We start from the raw sequence: 22551 nt of genomic DNA, 5'->3' as shown, positions 1-22551 counted from the left end.
CCCTCTTACTGGACACAGGAGGAAACAGGTCCAGGGAAAGGAAAGGCCCTGGCCTGAGACCAGAGAGCAAGTTGCTTGCAGAGCCAGGACCAGAACCTGGAACTCTGGATTCCTAGCTCTGGGCATCTCTGCTCCCCAAGGCAGTGTCAAGGTTAGGAGCACAGGCTCTGCATGAGGCTGACCCTGCTGAACAACTGAGCAGCTGTGTGATTTGGGCAGGTTATTTACCCCCTCCTTGGATCAGCATCTTCTGTAAATACAGATGACAACAGCACTTACCTCCAAGTGAGGATTTTGTGAGATAAAGCCTGTGAAGAGCTCAGCACAGAGCAGGGCACATAGTGAATGCCCAGTTACTTATTAAAATCATGCAGCGGGACGTGGTGGCTTATGCCTGTAATCCCAGCGCTTTAAGAGGCCAAGGCGGGCAGATCACTTGAAGTCAGGAGTTTGAGACCAGCCTGGCCAACATGGTGAAACCCCATCACTACTAAAACTACAAAAATTAGGCAGGAGTGGTGGCACACACCTGTAATCCCAGCTACTCAGGAGGCTGAGGCAGGAGAATCACTTGAACCTGGAGGCAGAGGTTGCAGTGAGCCGAGATCACGCCACTGTACTCCAGCCTGGGCAACAGAGCAAGACTCCGTCTCGAGAAAAAAAGATAAATAAATAAATAAATAAAATCATGCAAGCCACACCAAGCAGGGCTGGGATGCTTGGGATGCATTTTAGCACCTTGTCTGAGAGGCAGTTTTCTTGTCTGGAAAGCAATGCTGCTAGGGAAAGAAGCCTCAGTCAGGAAGCTGCATTCTGAAATCATTTTTATTCAATATTTAACACCATAATAACCAGAGTTCCATCTGAGAGGAGAGGAGAGTGAGAAGGGGCCAGAACCTTTTGGTGGCTGAGAGGCCTCCTCAAGGCTGTGTTGGGGCAGTAGGGAGGCAGAGAGGTGAAGATATTGGGGAAGCCCTGACCCCACCCAGGCTGCTGCCCACGGGGCAGGAGGAAAGCCCCGAGACCTCCCTGTTACAACCAGGAGGCCGAGCAAGGTGCTGGTGTTTGCAGCCCACAGCTTCACCAAGAAGATCCAGGGCTCCCACCCTGCAAGAACCTTTAGGTATACAGTGGGGGAAAGGGCAGTTCAGCTGTTGGCTGGAGCCTGCAGAGGACAGAGGAGATAACCTTGAGGTGCAGGGTCACTGCTCCTAGCCTCCAGGGGACTGTTGGGTGCACACACCCACCCTGTCACCTACCAGTTCTCCGGGCTCCAGGTGGTGCCAGACGCCTCCATGAGGTGAAAAGTGTAGGCCTGGCGCGAGCAGTCAGAGAGGTTCTGCTTGCTCTTGTGCACCACTTCTCCGTGGATGAGGACCAGGGCCCCTGGCAGAGACGCAAGCAGGTCAGGAACCCACCAGCCCCACATCCCCCTCCCCAGGGCAGGAAGGGACATGGGGCTTCCTCCCTCCAGCGGTTTTGCGGCCCCCATCCATCCTCATTCCGCTCCCTGAAAACTCAAGCACCTGCAGCCTGCAGCAGGGTCAGAAGCTAAGCTGTTGAGATGTGAGTTCCCCTGGGATCAAGTCCCCTCTGCTGTGGCCTGTGGCCTTGGCAAGCCTTGGGAAGGGCCTTTGCAAGATGTTTGCAAGATCAGGCAGAAGCCGTCTGTATTGTGCCAGTCCACTGGGACCTCTCCAGTGATGCTGAGTTCAACACTGGTTTTCCCTTTTTATAAGGAAAAGGGCCCGTCCAATAGCCAACATTTGTTGAGCAGTTGCTGTGCACTAGGCGGACTCTGTCAACATATTTATCATCTCACTGACTTCCAACTTTACCTTTGGGGAAATTAAGGCTCAGAGAGGTAGTCATTTGCCCAGAGAAATAGCCCATAAGTAGCAGAGTGTGGATTCTAATGTAATCTGGGTCAACTTGCAGGGTCAACTTGCTGCTTCCTGACTTCCCAGTGCCCATCCAGCCCCTCCTTTCTGTGACTTCATTGCCCTCAGATGACCCCGAGGGCAACCTCTTGGACACTGCATAGTCTAGCAAGCACAGACTGGCAGACACAGCCCCCTGCCTCTCTGCCCTCTGTATCTGCCTACCTTTCTGCACTGGGGTGGGCACAAAGAGGCTGCTATCCCAGGCTGGCTCTGACCCGAGGAAGCTGGTACCAGGAGCTGAGCCAGCAGGGGCCCGAACCATCCTTCTTGACACACCACCTACAGGACAAGATGGAGAGCTTTAAACTCCTCCTTTCTCAGGGTCCCTCTCCCTAGGGGATGGGGAGTCCAAGTGGGTAGAAGAGACAGGGTTCCTCACTGGTGTGGGAGCCAGGGATGAACCAGAGACAGCCGTTCTCCACCGTGGCATCCTCCAATGCAATCCACACGCCCAGCACCCGGCCCAGGGGCTCCGTGTACAGGAAGGAGGCATCCTGATGAGGGAAGACTACAGCAGGCCCACTGGGGGTAAGGAGCCCAGGTCCCACCTCGCCTTGGCCTCATTACCCATTCCTCAATCCTCTGGGTACCCACCAAGGCCAGCTTTCCCGTGATCAGTCAGAATCTCATCACTTCCTGGCCCAGGACTCTAATGCAAGCGATTTCACCTCTCAAAGCTTCAATTTCCTAAACTGTAAAGTGGCTCCAACAACGACCTACCTCACAGGGTGCTGGAGGATTCCATGAGGTGATGTATGAAAAGTGCTCAGACAGGGGCCAACTATGTAACTACTTGCTATAAAGTAGGGCTTCTGTTTAATTCCAATAAGATAACTCAAGCCACCGTTCTTAACCAGGGACAAGTGGCCACCATCCACCAGATGGCTCACCCAGGGGCATAAGATTGGCAAGTTGGGGCTGGGTGCAGTGGCTCATGCCTATAATCTCAGCACTTTGGGAGGCCGAGGTAGGTGGATCACCTGAGGTCAGGAGTTTAAGACCAGCCTGTCCAACATGGTAAAACCCCATCTCTACTAAACATGTAAAAATTAGCCAGATATGGTGGCATGCACCTATAGTCCCAGCTACTCGGGAGGCTGAGACAGGTGAATCGCTTGAACCCAGGAGGCAGAAGTTGCAGTGAGCTGAGATTGTGCCACTACACTCCAGCCTGGGTGACAGAGCGAGACTCCCTCTCAAAAAAAAAAAAAAGATTGGGAAGTTCGGGTGTGAAGCAGGATGATGCTATGACCAGACATCCACATTTTTACTTTATTTATTTATTTTATTATTACTATTTTCTGAGACAGAGTCTGGCTCTGTCAACTAGGCTGGAGTGCAGTGGCACAATCTCGGTTCACTGCAACCTCCACCTCCCAAGTTCAAGCAATTCTCCTCTCTCAGCCTCCCAAGTAGCTGGGATTACAGGCATCCACCACTGTGCCCAGCTAATTTTCATATCTTTAGCAGAGATGGGGTTTTACCACATTGGTCAGGCTGGTCTTGAACTCCTGACCTCAAGTGATCCGCTTGCCTTGGCCTCCCAAAGTGCTGGGATTATAGGCATGAGCCACTGTGCCTGGCCAACATCCACATTTTTAAAAATCTCCCCACACAATGCTGGAGCACAGGTAGGATGGAGAACCACCGAACAAAGAAACGTGGTCCTCAGCAACAGAACAAACAGGCTGCTGTCTCACCTCCTTCCTTCCCAGGAGTGGAGGAGGGAACTGGGGGCTGGATTCAGGCAGAGAAGGCTAAGGGTGGTCATCCCTTTGGGGAACTGCCCTCAGGCTGATGGTGGAAGGAGGGGGTGGTCACAAGGAGGACTACTTGGGCTCATGCAAGGAAGGAAGGGCTTCCTGGCCGGGCGTAGTGGCTCACGCCTGTAATCCAAGCACTTTGGAGGCCAAAGTGGGCGGATCACCTGAAGTCGGGAGTTCAAGACCAGCCTGACCAACGTGGTGAAACCCTGTCTTTAAAAAAAGAAAAAAGAAAGGGCTTCCTGAGAGGGGGTGAGCTCCCTGGCACCAGAGGTATTTGAGTAGAAGTGGATAATCACCTACCAGGGAGGCTGTAAAGGCTGACTGCACGAGGAACTAGATCAGCAATTTCCAAGCTGAAGTAATCCTTCAGGGAACTTGTTAGAAATACAAATTCCTAACTTTGCACAGTGGCAGTATCCTAGCCAACGAGGTTTATCCGAGGCACAGTTATTGCCAATTGAAAACTTCTCCCAGGCCAGGCGCAGTGGCTCACGCCTATAATCCCAGCACTTGGGAGGCTGAGGCAGGTGGATCACGAGGTCAAGAGATCGAGACCATACTAGTCAACAAGGTGAAACCCCGTCTCTACTAAAAATACAAAAATTAGCTGGGCATGGTGGTGCACGCCTATAGTCCCAGCTACTCAGGAGACTGAGGCAGGAGAATTGCCTGAACCCAGAAGGCGGACGTTGCGGTGAGCCGAGATCGCACCATTGCACTCCAGCCTGGATAACAAAAGCGAAATTCCGTTTCAAAAAAAAAAAAGAAAACTTTTCCCAATACCCCACCTTGACAACTTGAAATATAGTCAGTGTTGGCAATTTTTGGCAGTCTCTACTGGGACTGAATTAACCAAAAAAATTAAAAAATAAAAAGAAACACAAATACAAATTCCTGCCACGGGCTTCCACCGTGCTACCCCCTCTTAATATTCACCAATAAATTTACTTCCTGTCCAAAAAAAATAAAGAAATACAAATATTTCAAGTCCAGGCACGGTGGCTCACGCCTATAATCCTAGCATTTTGCAGGGTGAGGCGGGTGGATCACAAGATCAGAAGTCCAAGACTATGTATGGCCAGGCACGGTGGCTCACGCTGTAATCCCAGCATTTCGGGAGGCTGAGATGGGCAGATCATGAGGCCAGGAGTTCGAAACCAGTCTGACCAACATGGTGAAACCCTGTCTCTATTAAAAATACAAAAATTAGTCAGGCATGGTTATGTGCGCCTGCAGTCCCAGCTATTCAGGAGACTGAGGCAGGAGAATCGCTTGAACCCGGGAGGTAGAGATTATGGTGAGCTGAGTTTGCACCACGTCCAGCCTAAGCGACAGAGCAAGACTCTGTCTCAAAAAAAAAAAAACAAAAATTAGCCAGGTGTGGTGGCTTGTGCCTATAGAGTCAGCCACTGGGGATGGGGGCACTGAGGCAGAAGAATCGCTTGGATCCCAGAGACAGAGGTTACAGTGAGCCGAGATCACACCACTGCACTCCAGCCTGGGTGACAGAGTTGAGAATATGTCTCAAAAAAAAGGAGTTCAAGACCAGCCTGGCCAAGATGGTGAAACCATTTCTACTAAAAATACAAAAATCAGGCTGGGTGCGGTGGATCACACCTGTAATTCCAACACTTTGAGATGCTGAGGCAGGGGGGATCACAAGGTAAGGAGATGGAGACCATCTTGGCTAAAATGGTGAAACCCTGTCTCTACTAAAATACAAAAAATTAGCCAGGCGTGGTGGTGGGCGCCTGTAATCCCAGCTACTTGGGCGGCTGAGGCAGGGGAATTGCTTGAACCCGGAAGGCAGAGGTTGGAGTGAGCTGAGAAAACAAAAAAAGCCTGGGTGCAGTAGCTCACACCTGTAATCCCAGCACTTTGGGAGACTGAGGCAGGTAGATCACAAGGTCAGGCGATTGGGACCATCCTGATCAACATGGTGAAACCCTGTCTTTACTAAAATACAAAAAATTAGCCAGGCCTGGTGGCGCATGCCTGTAGTCCCAGCTACTCAAGAGGCTCAGGCAGAAGAATCACTTGAACCTGGGAGGTGGAGGTTGGAGTGAGCTGAGATTGCGCCACTGTGCTCCAACCTGGTGACAGAGCGAGACTCCGTTTCACAAAAAAAAAAAAAGAAGAAGAAGAAGAAATACAGATTCTGGGGCTGGGCCTGGTGGTGGCTCAGGCCTGTAATCCCAGCACTTTGGGAGGCCGAGGTGGGTGGATCACCAGAGGTCAGAAGTTTGAGACCAGCCTGGCCAACATGAAGAAACCCCATCTCTACTAAAAATACAAAAAAATTAGCTGGGCGTGGTTGTGGGCACCTGTAATCCCAGCTATTGGGGAGTCTGATACAGGAGAATCGCTTTAACCTGGGAAACAGAGGTTTCAGTGAGCCCAGATTGTGCCACTGCACTCCAGCTTAGGCAACAGAGAGAGACTCCATCTAAAAAAAAAAAAAAAGATTCCCAGGCTCATGCAGCCCTACAAGCTCAAGATTTCAGTGACTAGGGCCTAGGAATCTGCTTCTTTTGTTTTGATTTGGTGTTTGTTTGTTCTTGAGACAGAGTCTCACTCTGTCGCTCAGGCTGGAGTGCAGTGGCATGATCTTGGCTCACTGCAACCTCCGCTTCCTGGGTTAAAGCAATTCTTGTCCCTCCACCTCCAGAGTAGCTGGGATACAGGTAGGAGCCATCAACCCTGGCTAATCTTTGTATTTTTAGTAGAGATGGAGTTTCACCATGATTGCCAGGCTGGTCTGGAAATCCCGACCTCAGATGATCCTCCTGCTTTGGCCTCCCATAGTGCTGGGATTACAGGCATGAGCCACTACACCTGGCCTAGGAAATCTGCATTTTTAACCAGCTAGGGGTTGCTGTCAAGTTCAGGACCCACTATGCCTAGAGCACAAGGTTTCTCTGCCAAGTCACTATCAGAGGAAGGAATGGAAGGCGGCTCTTCTTCTCTGGCCCAGGCTCCTACAACAGCAAGCGCTTTCCCTCCTTCTAAAGATCTGACAGCCACTGCTGGCTTAGATATTCCACCCATGGCCTTTTCAGGGGCCCACAGGTCTCAGCTCACCTTCACCGCCAATGTGCGGTTGCTGCAAGAGACAGAAAAAGCCTGGTGAGGACAGAGGAGAGTGGAGAGGAGCAGGGCTTGCTCCATTTCACCATGTTGGGCAGGCTGGTTTCGAACTCCCGACCTCAGGTGATCCGCTCTCCTTGGCCTCCTAAAGTTCTGGGATTTTCCTGTCAGGATTTCATGTCCGCACCCAGCTGCTGAGCACCTACTGTGTGCCAGGCCCAGGAGGGATGCAAAGAGGAACCGAACTCTCCCCTCCCAAGAGGAGTTCCTAGCATCTGCAAGCACACACATGCTTAACAAGATCACAAAGCAGAACCAGGTAAGGACTGGAAGGAGAGGCTAAGAACAGGCCAGTGGTTGAGACTTCCAGCCCGAGAGTCAGACAGGCCCCTCTTTTCTCAGGAGTTCTCGAAGGCTTCTTAGATGAAGTGGCACTGAGTGGGGCCTTGAAAGCGGGGAGCACAGTATTTCAATTGGCAAAGAGGGAGGAGGGAGGCCTGGGGATGACCCTCTCTCCTATCACCAAATTTTAACTGAGCATCAACTAAATGCTAGGTGCTTTAGCCAGAGGAGACCGATTTTCCACATTCTCCCACCAGCATCATAATTCCAGAAACTTTTGGCCCATGGTAAGGAAGGGCTTGGTATGAGCTGTCTGTCCATTGTACAGATGGTAAAGTGAGGCCTGGAGAGGACAGGGAGCTCACCTTAAAGATGTACATGCTCTGCACCACCACGGGCATCTGGAGGCCCAGACTTCTGGCCAAGGCCTGGAGGGGGGCAAAGGTCATGCTGCCAGCCTGCCACACACATGGCCCACCCTCCTGACCCTCACCCCCACCTCTTCTCACCTGCACCTTGGGGGAGTGTGTGATGCTCCTGAAGATGGGGTCATGGGCGTGCAGAGCTGCAGGAGGGGAGGAGGCTGATGGCCTGTCCCAGGCCCATGTGGCCCTCCACACCCAGCTCTGGGCACCCACACTCAGGCTCACTTGGACAGTCTCACCTATTTTGTACGTATTAACCCTTCTGCTTGTTTATAACCGAGTAATGGGCCCCACGGGAGCCCTCCCCCACCCCAGGCCCTATGTCACCCAATGCCCTTGTTCTTGACCTTCTGGGCATCTGGGAAGCTCAGTCCAGCCCCAACTCTCTACCCTTCACAGATGACTAAGGGCTCCAAGGGGCCAATCACATGGTAGCAATCTCGGTCACCACTTGCTCTGTGTGACCTTGGGTAACCATGTCTCTCCCATAAGCCTGTTTCCTCTTCTGTAGAATGAGGATTAGAGGAACCTGGGAGGCAGGGCTGCTGTGGGACTTGATGGGCTAATGAATATGCAATGACAGCCCAGGGCCTGGCACTCATTGTCATAAACATAAGACTGAATGGATTTAATGACACTGAGCTTCGTACTTTAAAATGGTAAATCTTAAGTGTATTTTACCACAGCTTGCCTACAAGCCTACCATGATGTAACTTCAGGTTTAACAATAAACTTTCTAGGCCAGATACAGTGGCTTATGCCTGTAATCCCAGCATTTTGGGAGGCCGAGGCAGGAGGATCACTTGAGCCCAGGTGTTCAAGACCAGCTTAGGCAACATAGCAAGACCTCATCTCAATTTTATTTAAAAAAATAAATAAGCGGCCAGGCACGGTGGCTCACGCCTATAATCCCAGCACTTTAGGAGGCCCAGGTGGGCGGATCACCTGAGGTCAAGAGTTTGAGATCAACCTGACTAACATGGAGAAACCCCATCTCTACTAAAAATACAAAAATTGGCCGGGTGTGGTGGCACATGCCTGTAGTCACAGATACTCAGAAGGCTGAGGCAGGAGAATCACTTGAATCTGGGAGGCAGAGGTTGCAGCAAGCCAAGATGGTGCCATTGCACTTCAGCCTGGACAACAAAAGCGAAACTCCGAAACTCCGTTTCAAAAATAACAAATAAATAAATAGTGTACATAACAAATTATAATGTATGATCCTAAAGAAAAAAAGTGACGGTTTTCTTACTTAGCTTTGGGGTCTCAGAATCGGGACCCTGTCAGCAGGTCAAGTGCCCCTTACAGTGACTCCAGGGAGCACTGGACCCAGGAGCCTCCCACGCCAAGCAGTAGAGAGTGGAAAAGCCTGCATATGCCCATCTGTTGGAGGGGGGGAAATCAAGTGGACCCTGGATCACCAGGGCTGTGGAAGCAGTGTCATGATTAGCACAGGACCAGAGGGGAGCCTGCAGCTGGAAATGCCATCTGCCTGACCACTAACTTACTATGGGCTTTCTTTCTCTTTTTTTTTTCTGAGATGGAGTTTCACTCTTGTTGCTCAGGCTGGCGTGCAGTGCCACAATCTCAGCTCACTGCAACCTCCGCCTCCTGGGTTCAAGCAATTCTCCTGCCTCTGCCTCCTGAGTAGCTGGGATTACAGGCACGCGCCACCATGCCCAGCTAATTTTTTGTAATTTTTAGTAGAGACGGGGTTTCACCATGTTGACCAGGATGGTCTCGATCTCTTGACCTCGTGATCCACCCGCCTTGGCCTCCCAAAGTGCTGGGATTACAGGCTTGAGCCACCGCGCCCGGCCTACTCACCTAATTTTTGTTTTGTTTTGTTTTGTTTTTTTGAGACTGAGTCTCATTCTATCACCCCAGGCTGGAGTGCAGTTTCGAAATCTCATCTCACTGCAACCTCCGCCACCCAGGTTCAAATGATTCTGCTGCCTCAGCCTCCCAAGTAGCTGGGATTATAGGTGCCTGCCACTGCACCTGGCTAATTTTTGTATTTTTATTAGAGATGGGATTTCACCATCTTGGCCAGGCTGGTCTTTTTTTTTTGAGATGGAGTTTCGCTCTTGTTACCCAGGCTGGAGTGCAATGGTGCAATCTCGGCTCACCACAACCTCCGCCCCCTGGGTTCAGGCAATTCTCCTGCCTCAGCCTCCTGAGAAGCTGGGATTACAGGCACGCGCCACTGTGCCCAGCTAATTTTTTGTAATTTTTAGTAGAGACGGGGTTTCACCATGTTGACCAGGATGGTCTTGATCTGTTAACCTTGTGATCCACCTGCCTCGGCCTCCCAAAGTGCTGGGATTACAGGCTTGAGCCACCGCACCCGGCCAATTTTTGTATTTTTAGTAGAGATGGGTTTTTACCATGTTGACCAGGCTGGTCTTGAACTCCTTTTTAATTTTCTTTTTACAGATCCTCCCAGATGAACTCCTGATCTCAAGTGATCCAACCACCTTCCCAAAGTGTTAGGGTTACAAGCATGGGCCACCGCTCCCAGCCAGTTCCTCCATTTTCTTTCCTCCACCTCCAAGCCCCTGCTCACCATGGCCAATTTTGTTGATGGATTTCTCTGGAGGGACCAGGAAATTTCCTGTGGCACAAAGAACAGATAAAGGCAGAGAACTGGTATCTATCCTTCCATGGGCAGCCGGCCTCAGCACGATTCCAGCCCTGGGGGCAGACACCCACATCCAGCCCACCCTCACCATGTCTCCTCTCCAGCTCTAGGGACTCAACTCCAAACCTTTCTCATCAAAAACGCCTTTCTCAAAGAAGAATCGAATCTTGTCACCACTGCTCAAGAAATAGTCTGTGCTGCCCTGTGGAAAGAGGACATCAGAAGACTGAGAGAGCATCCCGGGGTCAGAGGTGGGCCTGGCAAAGAGGGAGGTGGATTCAAAAGCTTCCCACCCCACGGGGCTCCAGACCCCTGGGGGCTTCTCAGACTTGTCCACTGAGGCACAGACAATGTGAACCTGAACTTCAAGGTGCCTGGAAGCACAGCCCAAAGAAGCCAACATGGAACTTCTTGGAAACTTCACTAGACTGTTATTCAGATCACGAATGCTAGAGTTCAACAGGGCTGGTTCCCTGGCAGCCTTGGGTCCCTGGTGTTATGCCCCCAGCCTTGATTTTCTCATCTATGAAAAAGGAATAATAATGGCTGGGCTAGAGGCTCACACCTTTAATCTCAGCACTTTGGGAGGCTGAGGCGGCAGATCACTTGAGGCCATGCGTTCGAGACCAGCTTGGCCAACATGGTGAAACTTTGTCTTCACTAAAAATACAAAAATTAGGTGAGTGAGCTGGTGGGCACCTGTAGTTCCAGCTACCTGGGAGACTGAGGCAGGAGAATTGCTTGAACTTGGGAGGCAGGGATTGTAGTGAGTGGAGACTGTACCACTGCACTCCAGCCTGGGTGACAGAGCAAGACTCCATCTCGAAAAAAAGAAATAGGGCAAGGTGGCTCATGCCTATAATCCCACCACTTTGGAAGGCTGAGGGAGGCAGATCGTCTGAGGTCAGGAGTTTGAGACCAACCTGACCAATATGATGAAATCCCGTCTCTACAAAAGTTAGCTGGGCATGGTGGGATGCACCTGTAATTCCAGCTACTCAAGAGGCCGAGACAGGAGAATTGCTTGAACCCAGGAGGCAGAGGTTGCGGTGAGCTGAGATCACACCATTGTACTTCAGCCTGGGCAACAAGAGAGAAACTCTGTCACAAAAAGAGGAAGGAAGGTGAGTACAGTGGCTCACGCCTGTAATCCCAGCACTTTGGGAGACTGAGGCAGGTGGATCAACTGAGGTCAGGAGTTCGAGACCAGCCTGCCTAATGTGGCAAAACCCTGTCTCTACTAAAAATAAAAAATTAGCTGGGCGTTGTGGTGCATGCCTATAATCACAGCTACCTGGGAAGCTGAGGAAGGAGAATTGCTTGAAACTGGGAGGTGGAGGCTGCAGCGAGCCAAGATCACACCACAGCACTCCAGCATGGGTGATGGGAGGAAGACTCCATCTCAAAAAACAAAAACAAAACAACCCTGGCTTTACTGCAGTGGTCTGGAACTGAACCTAAAATATCTCCGAGACATGCCTGTACATGTGTTATCTCACTGAGCCTCCCAAAACCCAAAGAGGTAGTGTCTATTATAATTCCCATTTTATAGTAGGAGAAATTGAGGTGCTGTTTGTTTTTTTTTTAAGAGAGAGAGACTGTCTCGTTCTGTTGCCCAGGCTGGAGTGCAATGGTGTAACGCAATCATAGCTCACTGTAGCCTTGACCTCCTGAGCTCAGGTGATCCTTCCACCTCAGCCTCCCAAGTAGCTAGGACTACAGGTTCACACCACCATACCTGACTAATTTTTTTTTTGAAACAGGGACTCACTCTGTTGCCCAGGCTGGAGTGCAGTGGCGTAACCTCAGCTTTCTGCAACCTCCATCTCCTGGGTTCAAGCAATCCTCCTGTCTCAGCCTCCCAAGTAACCAGGATTACAGGCACGCGCGACCACTCTCAACTTTCTTGTATTTTTGGTAGAGATAGGGTTTTGCCACATTGCTCAGGCTAATGTCGAACTCCTGGGCTCAAGTAATCTGCCAGCTTTGGCCTCCCAAAGTGCTGGGATTACAGATGTGAGCCACCACATCCAGCCATGACTAGTTTTTTTTTTGTAGAGACGGGGTTTCATCATGTTTCCCAGGCTGGTATCAAACTCCTGAGCTCAAGCAATTTGCCCGCTACCTTGGCTTTGCAAAGTGCTGGGATTATGGGCTTGCGCCACCATGCCTGGTCAATAAAAATATGAAACGTAATGATGCTAAGCATATGTCAAAGATTTTACTGAGTTCATTATTTCATGAGGGAAACAGTAAGATGTTACAACTGGTTCAAAGGAGAATTCCAAGAATCACATACACACGTATATAGATACTAAGGAATACGGAAATTATTAGTATTATTTTTTTAGACAAAGTCTCTCTCCGTCACCCAGGCTGGAATGCAATGGTGAGATCTCAGCTCACCACAACCTCTGCCTCCTGGGTTCAGGCAATTCTCCTGCCTCAGCCACCCAAGTAGCTGTGACTACCGGCACCTGCCACCATGCCCAGCTAATTTTTATATTTTTGGTAGAGACTGGGTTTCACCATGTTGCCCAGGCTGGTTTTGAACTACCGACCTCCAGCAATCTGCCAGCCTCAGCCTCCCAAAGTACTAGGATTACAGGTGTAAGCCATCATGCCCAGCCCTTGAAATGAATTTAGAGATAGATGCAAACTGTTCTTTTTCTGGAGACAGGGTCTTGCTCTGTCACCCAGGCTGGAGTGCAATGTCAATATCATAGCTCACTGCAGCCTCAACCTCCTGGACCTGAGTGATCCTTCTGCCTCAGCCTCCCATGTAGCTAGGACCATAGGAATATACCAGCATACCCAGCTAATTAAAAACAATTTTTTTTTGTAAAGACAGAGGTCTTAATTTATTGACCAGGTTGGTTTCAAACTCCTGGGCCCAAGCAATCCTCCCTCCTTGGCCTCCCAAAGTGCTGGGATTACAGGCATGAGCCACCACATCAGCCCAACCGTTCTATCCACAGGGCAATAATTGCATTCCTCAGGACCCAGTTCAGGGCAACATGACTGGAACAGAGTGGCACTGACCCCTATTTGGACAGGTATCATGTGATTATCAGTTTTATCCAACTCATAATATTGCAAAATAACTCAGACAAGGAAAGCTGGAGGTAACCCAAGAGAATGAGACAGGATGCTCACTGATCGTTTTTCTTTCTCACAGTATCAAGAGTGAATCTGAGGATCCTACTGAGTGCTTGACACCATGCGAAGCTCTTTTCTTTGCACGCATTATAAACCAAGATATACCAGCTTTTTTTTTTTTTTTTTTTTTTTGCGACAGGAGTCTTGCTTTGTTGCCCAGGCTGGAGTGCAGTGGCATGATCTCAGCTCACTGCAACCTCTGCTTCCCAGGTTTTGTTGTTGTTGTTGTTAATCAATGAGAGCTTGTTATGTTGCTCAGGTTGGCCTTGAACTCATAGCCTCGCCTCCTCAAGCGCCAGGACAACTGGCCAAAGCCACTGCGGCTCCCTGCTTCCCAGGTTTAAGCATTTTCCTGTCTCAACCTCCCAAATAGCTGGGATTACAAACACCCACCACCATACCCAGCTAATCTTTTTTTTTTTCCTGTTGCCCTTGCTGGGGTGCAGTGGCGCTATCTCAGCTCACTGAAACCTCCGCCTTCTGGGTTCAAGTGATTCTCTTGTCTTAGTCTCCCAAGTAGCTGGGATTATAGGCACGTGCAACCAGGCCCAGCTAATTTTTGTATTTTTAGTAGAGTTGGGGTTTTGCCATGTTGGCCAGGCTGGTCTCAAACTCCTGACCTCAGGTGATCCACCTGCCTTGGCCTCCCAAAGTTTTGGGATTACAGGTGTGAGTCACTGCCCCCATCAACATATCAGCTTTAATCTCACATTCTTCCCACCCCATAACCCATCAGTCTCTGAAGGCAGCTTGGAGGGCACAGGATTCAGCCCTTCTTACTCCTAGGAAGCCTTGGATGACCTGCCTGTCTCTGGCTGTAGGACCTGTCTGTGCTTCCCCCAATATTCCCCCAACAGAAGCAGGCGTGCAGCAAATAGGACCAGCTTTTTGGAGGAAACTATCATTCCTTAACAGGCTTTTTCCTTCTCAAGACCCCATTCCCCTTGTCCTGGTATGGCTTCCGGCTGTTGTAATTCCCCTTATGCCCACCAGATGGCAGGTGCTCCTCAGTGTGAGTGCCAGATTGCACCTGGCCCAGGCACTGCTGGCAGGCGCATAATAAACTCCAACTATGAAGGGTCAAGAGAACCCCGTGGGAGACCCCAGAGCCTTCAACTTACCCATCGCAAACTGCTGGGTTCTACCATGTGACCTACTCTGTCATTGGAGGCAGAAAATCTGAGTTCCTAGTCTTATGGGGGATAACACTTATACAGGTGGGGAGCCCACTTCCAGACCACTGGGCTCATTCCAGATGGCTGGCCCTAAACTGGACTTCGGTTGCCAGAAAACAGAAAGTAAAGCTGAGCAGGGAACAGCAGGGACTTAGTATCAGACAGATCTGGGTTGAAATCCTGATTCTGTCCATTACTAACTGTGGCTTGGGCCAAGTGATCCGAACCTTATTTTCCCCACCTGTCTAATGGGGACAATAGCCTGTAATCTCAGCACTTTGGGAGGCTGAGGAAGGTGGATCACCTGAGGTCGGCAGTTCAAGACCATCCTGACTGGCCGGGCGTGGTGGCTCACACCTATAATCCCAGCACTTTGGGAGGCCGAGGCGGGTGGATCACAAGGTCAAGAGATCAAGACTATCCTGGTCAACAAGGTGAAACCCTGTCTCTACTAAAAATACAAAAAATAATAATAATCTGGGCATGGTGGTGCACGCCTGTAGTCCCAGCTACTAGAGAGGCTGAGGCAGGAGAATTGCTTGAACCCTGGAGGTGGAGGTTGCGGTGAGCCGAGATCGTGCCATTGCACTCCAGTCTGGGGAACAACAGCGAAACTCCGTCTCAAAAAAAAAAAAAAAAAAAAAAAACCATCCTGACCAACATGATGAAACCTGATCTCTACTAAAAATACAAAAATTAGCCAGGTGTGGTGGCAGGCAGCTCTAATCCCAGCTACTCAGGAGGCTGAGGCAGGAGAATAACTTGAACCTGGGAGGAGATTGCAGTGAGCTGAGATTGTGCCACTACACTCCAGCCTGGGCAACAGAGTAAGACTCTGTCTCAAAAAAAAAAAAGGGGGACAATAATGCCTACTTGATAACTTCATAGTGAGGACCAAGGGAAAGTTGTGTAAGGGGCTTGGCCTGACACCCCAGAGCCTTGGGATCCTCCCTTCATGCTGCTGCTCTGGCCAGGACCGAGCCCTTCCTCAAAAATCACATCCCATCCTCATGTGCCCCAGATACCTACCTGGGCTTGAAGCTGCTCCTCTTCATGGGTGGAGAATTCTGTGCGGCAGTGGGGAGGAACATCCATTTCAGCCACTATCTTGCCAATCCTCTGTTGCATGGCCACACACTCTTCTGCAGACAAGAATCCTTCCAGCACCAGGAATCCATCCTCTTGGAACTGCAGGCAGAATTGGGACTCAGGCTTCCCCAGTCCTCAAATGCTCCCGTCTGACCCTTCCCTCAACCCTGCAGCTATGTGAAGATGGGACCAGATATCCTGTTCACAGCCCTGTCCTCTACCCCAGGCATGGAGTCTGGCACCCAGCAAAGAGCAGTCAATATTGGCTACTTGAATGAAAGAAAAAGTAGTGAGGCCAGGAGCAGTGGTTCATGCCTGTAATCCCAGCACTTTGGGAGGCTGAAGCAGGTGATCACTTAAGGTCAGGAGTTCAAGGACAGCCAGGCCAATATGGTGAAACCCCATCTCTACTAAAAATATAAAAATCAAGGCCGGGCTTGGCGGCTCAAGCCTGTAATCCCAGCACTTTGGGAGGCCGAGGCAGGTGGATCACGAGGTCAAGAGATCGAGACCATCCTGGTCAACGTGGTGAAACCCTGTCTCTACTAAAAATACAAAAATTAGCTGGGCATTGTGGCGTGTGCCTGTAGTCCCAGCTACTCGGGAGGCTGAGGCAGGACAATTGCCTGAACCCAGGAGGCGGAGGTTGTGGTGAGCCAAGATCATGCCATTGCATTCCAGCCTGGGTAACAAGAGCGAAACTCCATCTCAAAAACAAACAAACAAACAAAAAATATATATATATAAATCAGCTGGGCATAATAGTGCATGCCTGTAGTGCCAGCAACTTGGGATGCTGAGGCAGGAGAATCACTTGAACCAAGGAGAGGGAAGTTGCAGTGAGCTGAGATCGCACCACTGCATTCTAGCCTGGGCAATAGAGAGAGACTCCATTTCAAAAAAAAAAAAAAGGAAAAAGAAAAATGAGGCTGGGTGAGGTGGCTCACGCCTTTAATCCCAGCACTTTGGGATGCCAAGGAGGGCGGATCACCTGGGGTCGAGAGTTTGAGACCAGCCTGACCAACATGGAGAAACCCCATCTCTACTAAAAATACAAAAAAATTAGCCGGGCTTGGTGATGCAAGCCTGTAATCCCAGCTACTTGGGAGGCTGAGGCAGGAGAATCGCTTGAACCCCGGAGGCAGAGGTTTCAGTGAGCCAAAATCACACTGTTACACTCCAGCCTGGGCAACAAGAGCGAAACTCCATCTCAAAAAAAAAAAAAAAAAAAAAAAAAAAAAACAGAAAAAAGAAAAAGGAGCAGGAAGGGGAAGTTGTCCCTGTCCTTCCTGTCCAATAGGCTTGAGTCACCTGGAAACACACCTTATTCATTTATTCAACTAATATTGATTGAGTATCTGCTGTGTCTAAGACATGGTTTTAGAAGCTGAAAGCATGGCTATGAGCAAGTCAGCCATGATGCCTGCCCTCACGGTGCCTACAGTCTTGTGAAGGAGACCAGCATTACGCTAATCACACAGGTAAATTTACTGTCACAAACTGCATGCTGGAGAGAGAGAGGATGACTGAGTGCTGAAGGCAGAAGCAACTAGAGTACACTGGGAAGGAGAAGGTGCTTGGGGCAGCAGCTCTCAGGGAGTGACATTTCAAGAGGGGACCAGCGGGATAAGGGAAGAGCATTCCAGACAGAGGGAGCAGGATGTGGGAAGCTCCTGAATTGGGGAGGAACATAAGGAATTGGGAATGGATGAGGCAGAGTGAGGGGAGGGGTGGAACAGGAGGCAGGAGGATGGCAGGGGCTGGGCCAGGCTGGGAGTTGGGTCTTATCCTGAGCACAGCAGCAGCCATGGAGGGGAAGCAGATGGTTTCTTCTGATTTGCCTCTGGTCGTCTTATTCTGAGGCTCTTGAGAGAGATAAAGGAGGGAATGAATATCTGCACGTTTGCCTGCAGAGGGTTACCAAGTCTTAGCCCCAACAGGGACACTGAAAGTCACCTAATGCTGGGCATGGTGGCTCATGCCTATAATCTCAGCAGTTCGGGAGGCTGAGGTGGGCAGATCACTTGAGGTCAGGAGTTGGATACTACCCTGGCCAACATGGCGAAACCCTGTCTTTACTAAAAATACAAAAATTAGCCAGGTGTGGTGACGGGTGCCTGTAATCCCAGCTACTTGGGAGGCTGAGGCAGGAGAATCATTTGAACCCGGCAGGCAGAGTTTATAGTGAACTGAGATCACACCACTGCACTCCAGCCTGGAAGACCAAGCAAAACTCCGTTTCAAAGACACACATACACACACAGAAAGTCACCTACTGCACACACTCACAAAGCCTGGTTTCCAGTTAAGGATGCCCTGTGTCCTTCCAGCAGTGGATTTGTGTATTTACTGGATTAAGGATATGCACAGATGGCTGTGGTTGGCCCAGTTCCCTAGGAGGCAATTTTCAGCTTGATACCGATGTGATTGATTCCTAACAAGCAGAGCTATAGGGCCCATGGTGGGTGGTCATGAATGGTGTGTGGAAGCCAGAACTGGGCATCCCAATTTTATTTTTCTTGTAGAGATGGGGTTTTGTTATATTGCCCAAGCTGGTCTTGAATTCCTGGGTTCAAGCGATCCTTCCACCTTGGCATCCCAAAGTGGATTGAGATTACAGACATGAGCCACAGCTAGGAACTCTTTTAGGATGATTAGGCAATCGGGGAGCAAAGGTATACATATGGGGATATTCACTGAGCCTTGCTAACGACAGCACGAAGTGGGGAGTAACCTAAACACTCAGCTCAAGGTGATTAGTTTAACAGAGTACAGTTTATCTATCTGGAACACAACACAGCTGATAAAAATCATGTCGAAACATATTTACTCTCCTCTCTTTTTTTTACTTTTTTTTTTTGAGACGGAGTTTCGCTCTTGTTACCCAGGCTGGAGTGCAATGGCGTGATCTCAGCTCACCGCCACCTCCACCTCCTGGGTTCAGGCAATTCTCCTGCCTCAGCCTCCTGAGTAGCTGGGATTATAGGCACTCGCCACTGTGCCCAGCTAATTTTTTATATTTTGAGTAGAGACGGGGTTTCACCATGTGGACCAGGATGGTCTCAATCTCTTGACCTCGTGATTCACCCACCTCGGCCTCCCAAAGTGCTGGGACTACAGGCTTGAGCCACCGCGCCCGGCCTACATTTTTTTTTTAAATGAAGACATGGTTTCACCACATTGGTCAGGCTGGTCTTGAACTCTGGACCTCAGGTGATCCACCCACCTTGGCCTCCAAAGTGCTTGGATTATAGGCGTGAGCCACTACGCCGGGCCGAAACATATTTACTCTCATGGGAATGAGCCTGATATACTGTGAGATGAAAAATTAAAAAAAAAAAGATTGGCTATAAATTATTATCTGGCCACTGTGATAACTTGGCCAAGTAAATTCCCTCTTCTTTCTGGCCCTCAGGGTACCAAATGGGGATGACAGTACAGCCTCTTTTATTGAACCTGGCAGGCTGGGCATGGCAGCTCATGCCTTGCTGTCCCAGCATTTTGGAAGGCCAAGGCAAGAGGATTGCTTTAGCTCAGGAGCTCAGGACCAGCCTGGGCAACATAGTGACACCCCATCTCTACAAAAATAAAAATAGGTCTGGCGCAGTTGCTCACACCTGTAATCCCAGCACTTTGAGAGGCTGATGGAGGTGGATCACTTGAGGTTAGGATTTCAAGACCAGCCTAGCCAACATGGTGAAACCCTGTCTCTACTAAAAACCCAGGAGGCAGAGGTTGCAGTGAGTGGAGATCGCACCATTGCACTCCAGCCTGAGTGATGAAAATGAAACTCAGTCTCAAGAAAAAAAAATGTCAGGTTCCAGTCTGGCACAGTGGCTCACGCCTATAGTCCTAGCATTTTGGGAGGCCGAGGCGGGCAGATCACTTGAGGTCAGGAATTCGAAACCAGCCTGGCCAATATGGTGAAACGCTGTCTTTACTAAAAACAAAAATTAGCCAGGCATGGTGGTGTGCTCCTCCCAGCTACACGGGAGGCTGAGGCAGGAGAATCCCTTGAACCCGGGAGGCAGAGGTTGCAATGAGCCAAGATCATGCCACTGCACTCCAGCCTGGGCGATAGACACTCTGTCTCAAAAAAAAAAAAAAAAAATAGCCGGACGCGGTGGCTCACGCCTGTAATCCCAGCACTTTGGGAAGCCGAGGTGGGTGGATCACGAGGTCAGGAGATGAGACCATCCTGGCCAACCTGGTGAAAACCCATCTCTACTAAAAATACCACACAAAAAAAATTAGCTGGGTATGGTGGCGCACACCTGTACTCCCAGCTACTCAGGAGGCTGAGGCAGGAGAATTGCTTGAAACCAGGAGGTGGAGATTGCAGTGAGCCGAGATCGGTGCAAAAAATAAAAATAAAAATAAAAAAATGAACTCTGTGGGGGGGGACGTGTGCCTGTAGTAAGACACTGTCTCCTCCCCACCCCCTCAAAAAGACACTTGTCCAGCACTTGATTCATGGTAGCTGTTATAATGGAAGAAACTTTCTAGAGCTGTATACGAAAATATGAAGTCTCAGCGTAGGAATGTTTGAGTGATTTTTTTAAATGCTGGGCTTTCTAATTCCCACGTGGTAGCCTTTTGTGATTGGACGAACCTGGGCCCTTCTCGCGAGCCCCGCCCCTCTCCTGGCGGATTCCAGCCCGGGGCCGAATTGGCCGGTTCCGAAGCTTTATTCTTGTTTTGGTCAAACACACACTTCCCTACCCCACCCCACCCTGCGTCCTGTGATCTGGACACCCCGTGCGTCCTGTGATCTGGACACCCCGGGCTGTGTGCGAAGTCAGGGGTTGTGGTTGGGAACCTGCTCTTCTGGACTTCAGTTTCGTCCTCGGTAAAATGGGGCAAGGGGTGGGTTGAGCACCGCGACTACCGCGGTGACCCCTCCAGCCCCCCATGACCCTCCCAGCCCCCACCTGCAGGCTCCTACCTTCTGGAGCTGCGAGGGGCTCAGGCAGGCCATGGAGACAGCTCAGGGCACTGGGCGGCTTCTAGGTGCTGCCGCCGGGTGGGGAGGAAGAACGTTTAGGAACTTGAGAGGACTTAACCCTTCCCTACCCGGAGAAAACCCGATCCCACCACCCAACCCTCTTCTCCGAGACACTGCCAGATCAGCCTGTGACCTCCAGGCTAATCCCCTCCACCCCCACAAGGATTCCAGGATTTGCCCTTTCCCATCTCCATGGTTTTTGTCTGCTCCCTCTGCGTTTCTTTCTGGAAACCACCCCCCACCACTGCTTACCAGGTGCCCGGAAGTTACGCTCTGAGAGGGTCAGGCAAACAGCTGGGCAGAGTATCAGTCCAGGTGCTGCCATTCCCTGTGACTCTAAGGGACTTCTGCCCCTCTCTAGGCCTCAATCTGGATAGAGTGGAATGCAGGATGGGTCTGGGGGACGTGTGACACCCCCATCCCCCAGGTGATGGGCATTCCAAAGGTGGAAGAGGTCCTGGGGGTGAACTGTCAGGGCCCCTCCCAGCCCTGATCTGAAAGCCTCTGGGTCCTGGGAGGATTATGGAAGGGAATTAACGCATCCATCCGGAGCTCAGAGGAAGGTAGAAGACACGGGTATCTTAGGAAGAGGAAGGGGCTGTAGTGAGAGAGCTGCCTCCTGTTACCCACCCTCAAGCCTAAGATACTTGGCATCTCAAGTCAGGCTGGCACAGTGGAGGTGAGGTCAGAACAACACCTGCACACCACCCTTCTCAGCCCGCCCTGCCCAGCAGCTGGCAGGGCCACTCTCTGGCTCTGAAAAACCAGCCACTGCCTTCCCCAAAATGATGCCTTCTGAATGGCAAAGGGACAAGGTGTTTCAGGAGTGAGCATGGGGACACTGCTCAGCCCTCAAGAGCCTTGGCCCTGAGTCAAGCTGTATTTGCTGGGCCACCGCTCACTCTGGGAGCTGCTGCTTGGGCCAAGTCGTGGGGTGGGTGGGGGGTGGGGTGGAGGAGGGTAAGCAGTGAGTGCAGCCCAGGCTTCCAGTTCAGAAGGGTTAGGCTGGGTGAGGGGCAGGCAGATGACAGAACCACGAGGTTTGCGGGAGGCAGGGTGTGTTCCCAGCTGTCCTCAGCCTTTCTGATTCAACTGCCCAACAAAGACAGATCCCTACCATGTGCCAGGAACACTGAGGTCCCCTCAGGCTGGGCCAGCCACCCCTGGAAGCCCCCACAGAAGGCTTACAGAGGAGGCTTAGTGAGGCAGACTGCATTTGCATCCCAGATGTTCAGGCCTTACTTTCCCAGTCTGTAATTTGGGGCTAGCAGAAGGCTCCCCTGTGAGTGGTAAATCAGATGAATGCTTCATGGCTGATAAAGAGCTTGGCACCTGGCCTGGCACTGAGTAAGTGCCAACCAACTGGTGAAAAACTTGTTCATCAAATGTTAGCAGGGGCTGTTCTGGGTGGAATATGATGTAAAAAAAATTGTTCTGAGCTTCTGAAATTGTTGTTACGATCAGAAAGAAGACCACCACAGTGCTTTTAGGCAAAGTGGAGAGCCCTGGGTGGGTATGGAGAGGCCCAGCCTCCCACTAACTGTTCATTCTGCTCAGCTTTGGGAAGTGGGTGGGCATGTTTCCACATGGTTGTTTTTTCCAAAAGCTGAGCTCCAGATCGAACTCTTCTGCTCTGGGCACTGTACAGCGTCAAGGCTGGGGGGGCGGGTGGGAGTGGGGTTGGGGATGGAGGTTGGTGGGTGGTGGGAAGGGTACCAGACTCGGGGAGAGACTGTCACCATGGAGACAGAAAAAAAGAGAGCCTCCACAGGGGGTCACAGTCCAGCTACTCAGCCTGTCAGAAAGCCCATGGCAGAGGCAAAAGAGGGAGGGCATCTTGACTCAGGCCTGAGTTCACCTGGGGAGGTCAGAGTTCCTGTGGAGGGAGGAAGGATAGATAGACTCTGGCCAGTTGCAAA

At 50.7% G+C, this 22551-nt stretch overlaps 1 protein-coding gene and 1 pseudogene across 6 annotated transcripts; one reads left to right on the top strand and one right to left on the bottom strand.

The window, feature by feature from the left end:
- Positions 1 to 809: 809 nt before the first annotated feature.
- Positions 810 to 20634, bottom strand: PHYHD1 (phytanoyl-CoA dioxygenase domain containing 1). 6 transcript variants are annotated; one of them, XM_035259852.3, is made up of 11 exons: positions 20573 to 20634; positions 15568 to 15726; positions 10331 to 10406; positions 10130 to 10177; positions 7648 to 7703; positions 7504 to 7566; positions 6791 to 6812; positions 2323 to 2451; positions 2106 to 2222; positions 1260 to 1386; positions 810 to 1165 (listed from the first exon to the last, which is right to left on the bottom strand). In XM_035259852.3, the coding sequence occupies exons 1-11, from the start codon at positions 20603 to 20605 to the stop codon at positions 1120 to 1122; spliced, it is 876 nt and encodes a 291-aa protein (XP_035115743.1). In that variant the 5' UTR covers positions 20606 to 20634; the 3' UTR covers positions 810 to 1119. The 6 variants fall into 6 exon arrangements, with proteins under 6 accessions (XP_035115743.1, XP_035115750.1, XP_054100492.1 ...); XM_035259859.3 differs by lacking the exon at positions 2323 to 2451; XM_054244517.2 differs by lacking the exon at positions 6791 to 6812.
- On the top strand, positions 4106 to 4187 carry LOC128929784 (U4 spliceosomal RNA; annotated as a pseudogene).
- Positions 20635 to 22551: the final 1917 nt, after the last annotated feature.

Source organism: Callithrix jacchus, chromosome 1 (genome assembly GCF_049354715.1).
Source record: "Callithrix jacchus isolate 240 chromosome 1, calJac240_pri, whole genome shotgun sequence".
In the NCBI taxonomy this organism is placed as follows: Eukaryota; Metazoa; Chordata; class Mammalia; order Primates; family Cebidae; genus Callithrix; species Callithrix jacchus.
The sequence above is the reverse complement of the archived record's forward strand: the minus strand, read 5'-3'. Positions and strand labels throughout refer to the sequence as shown.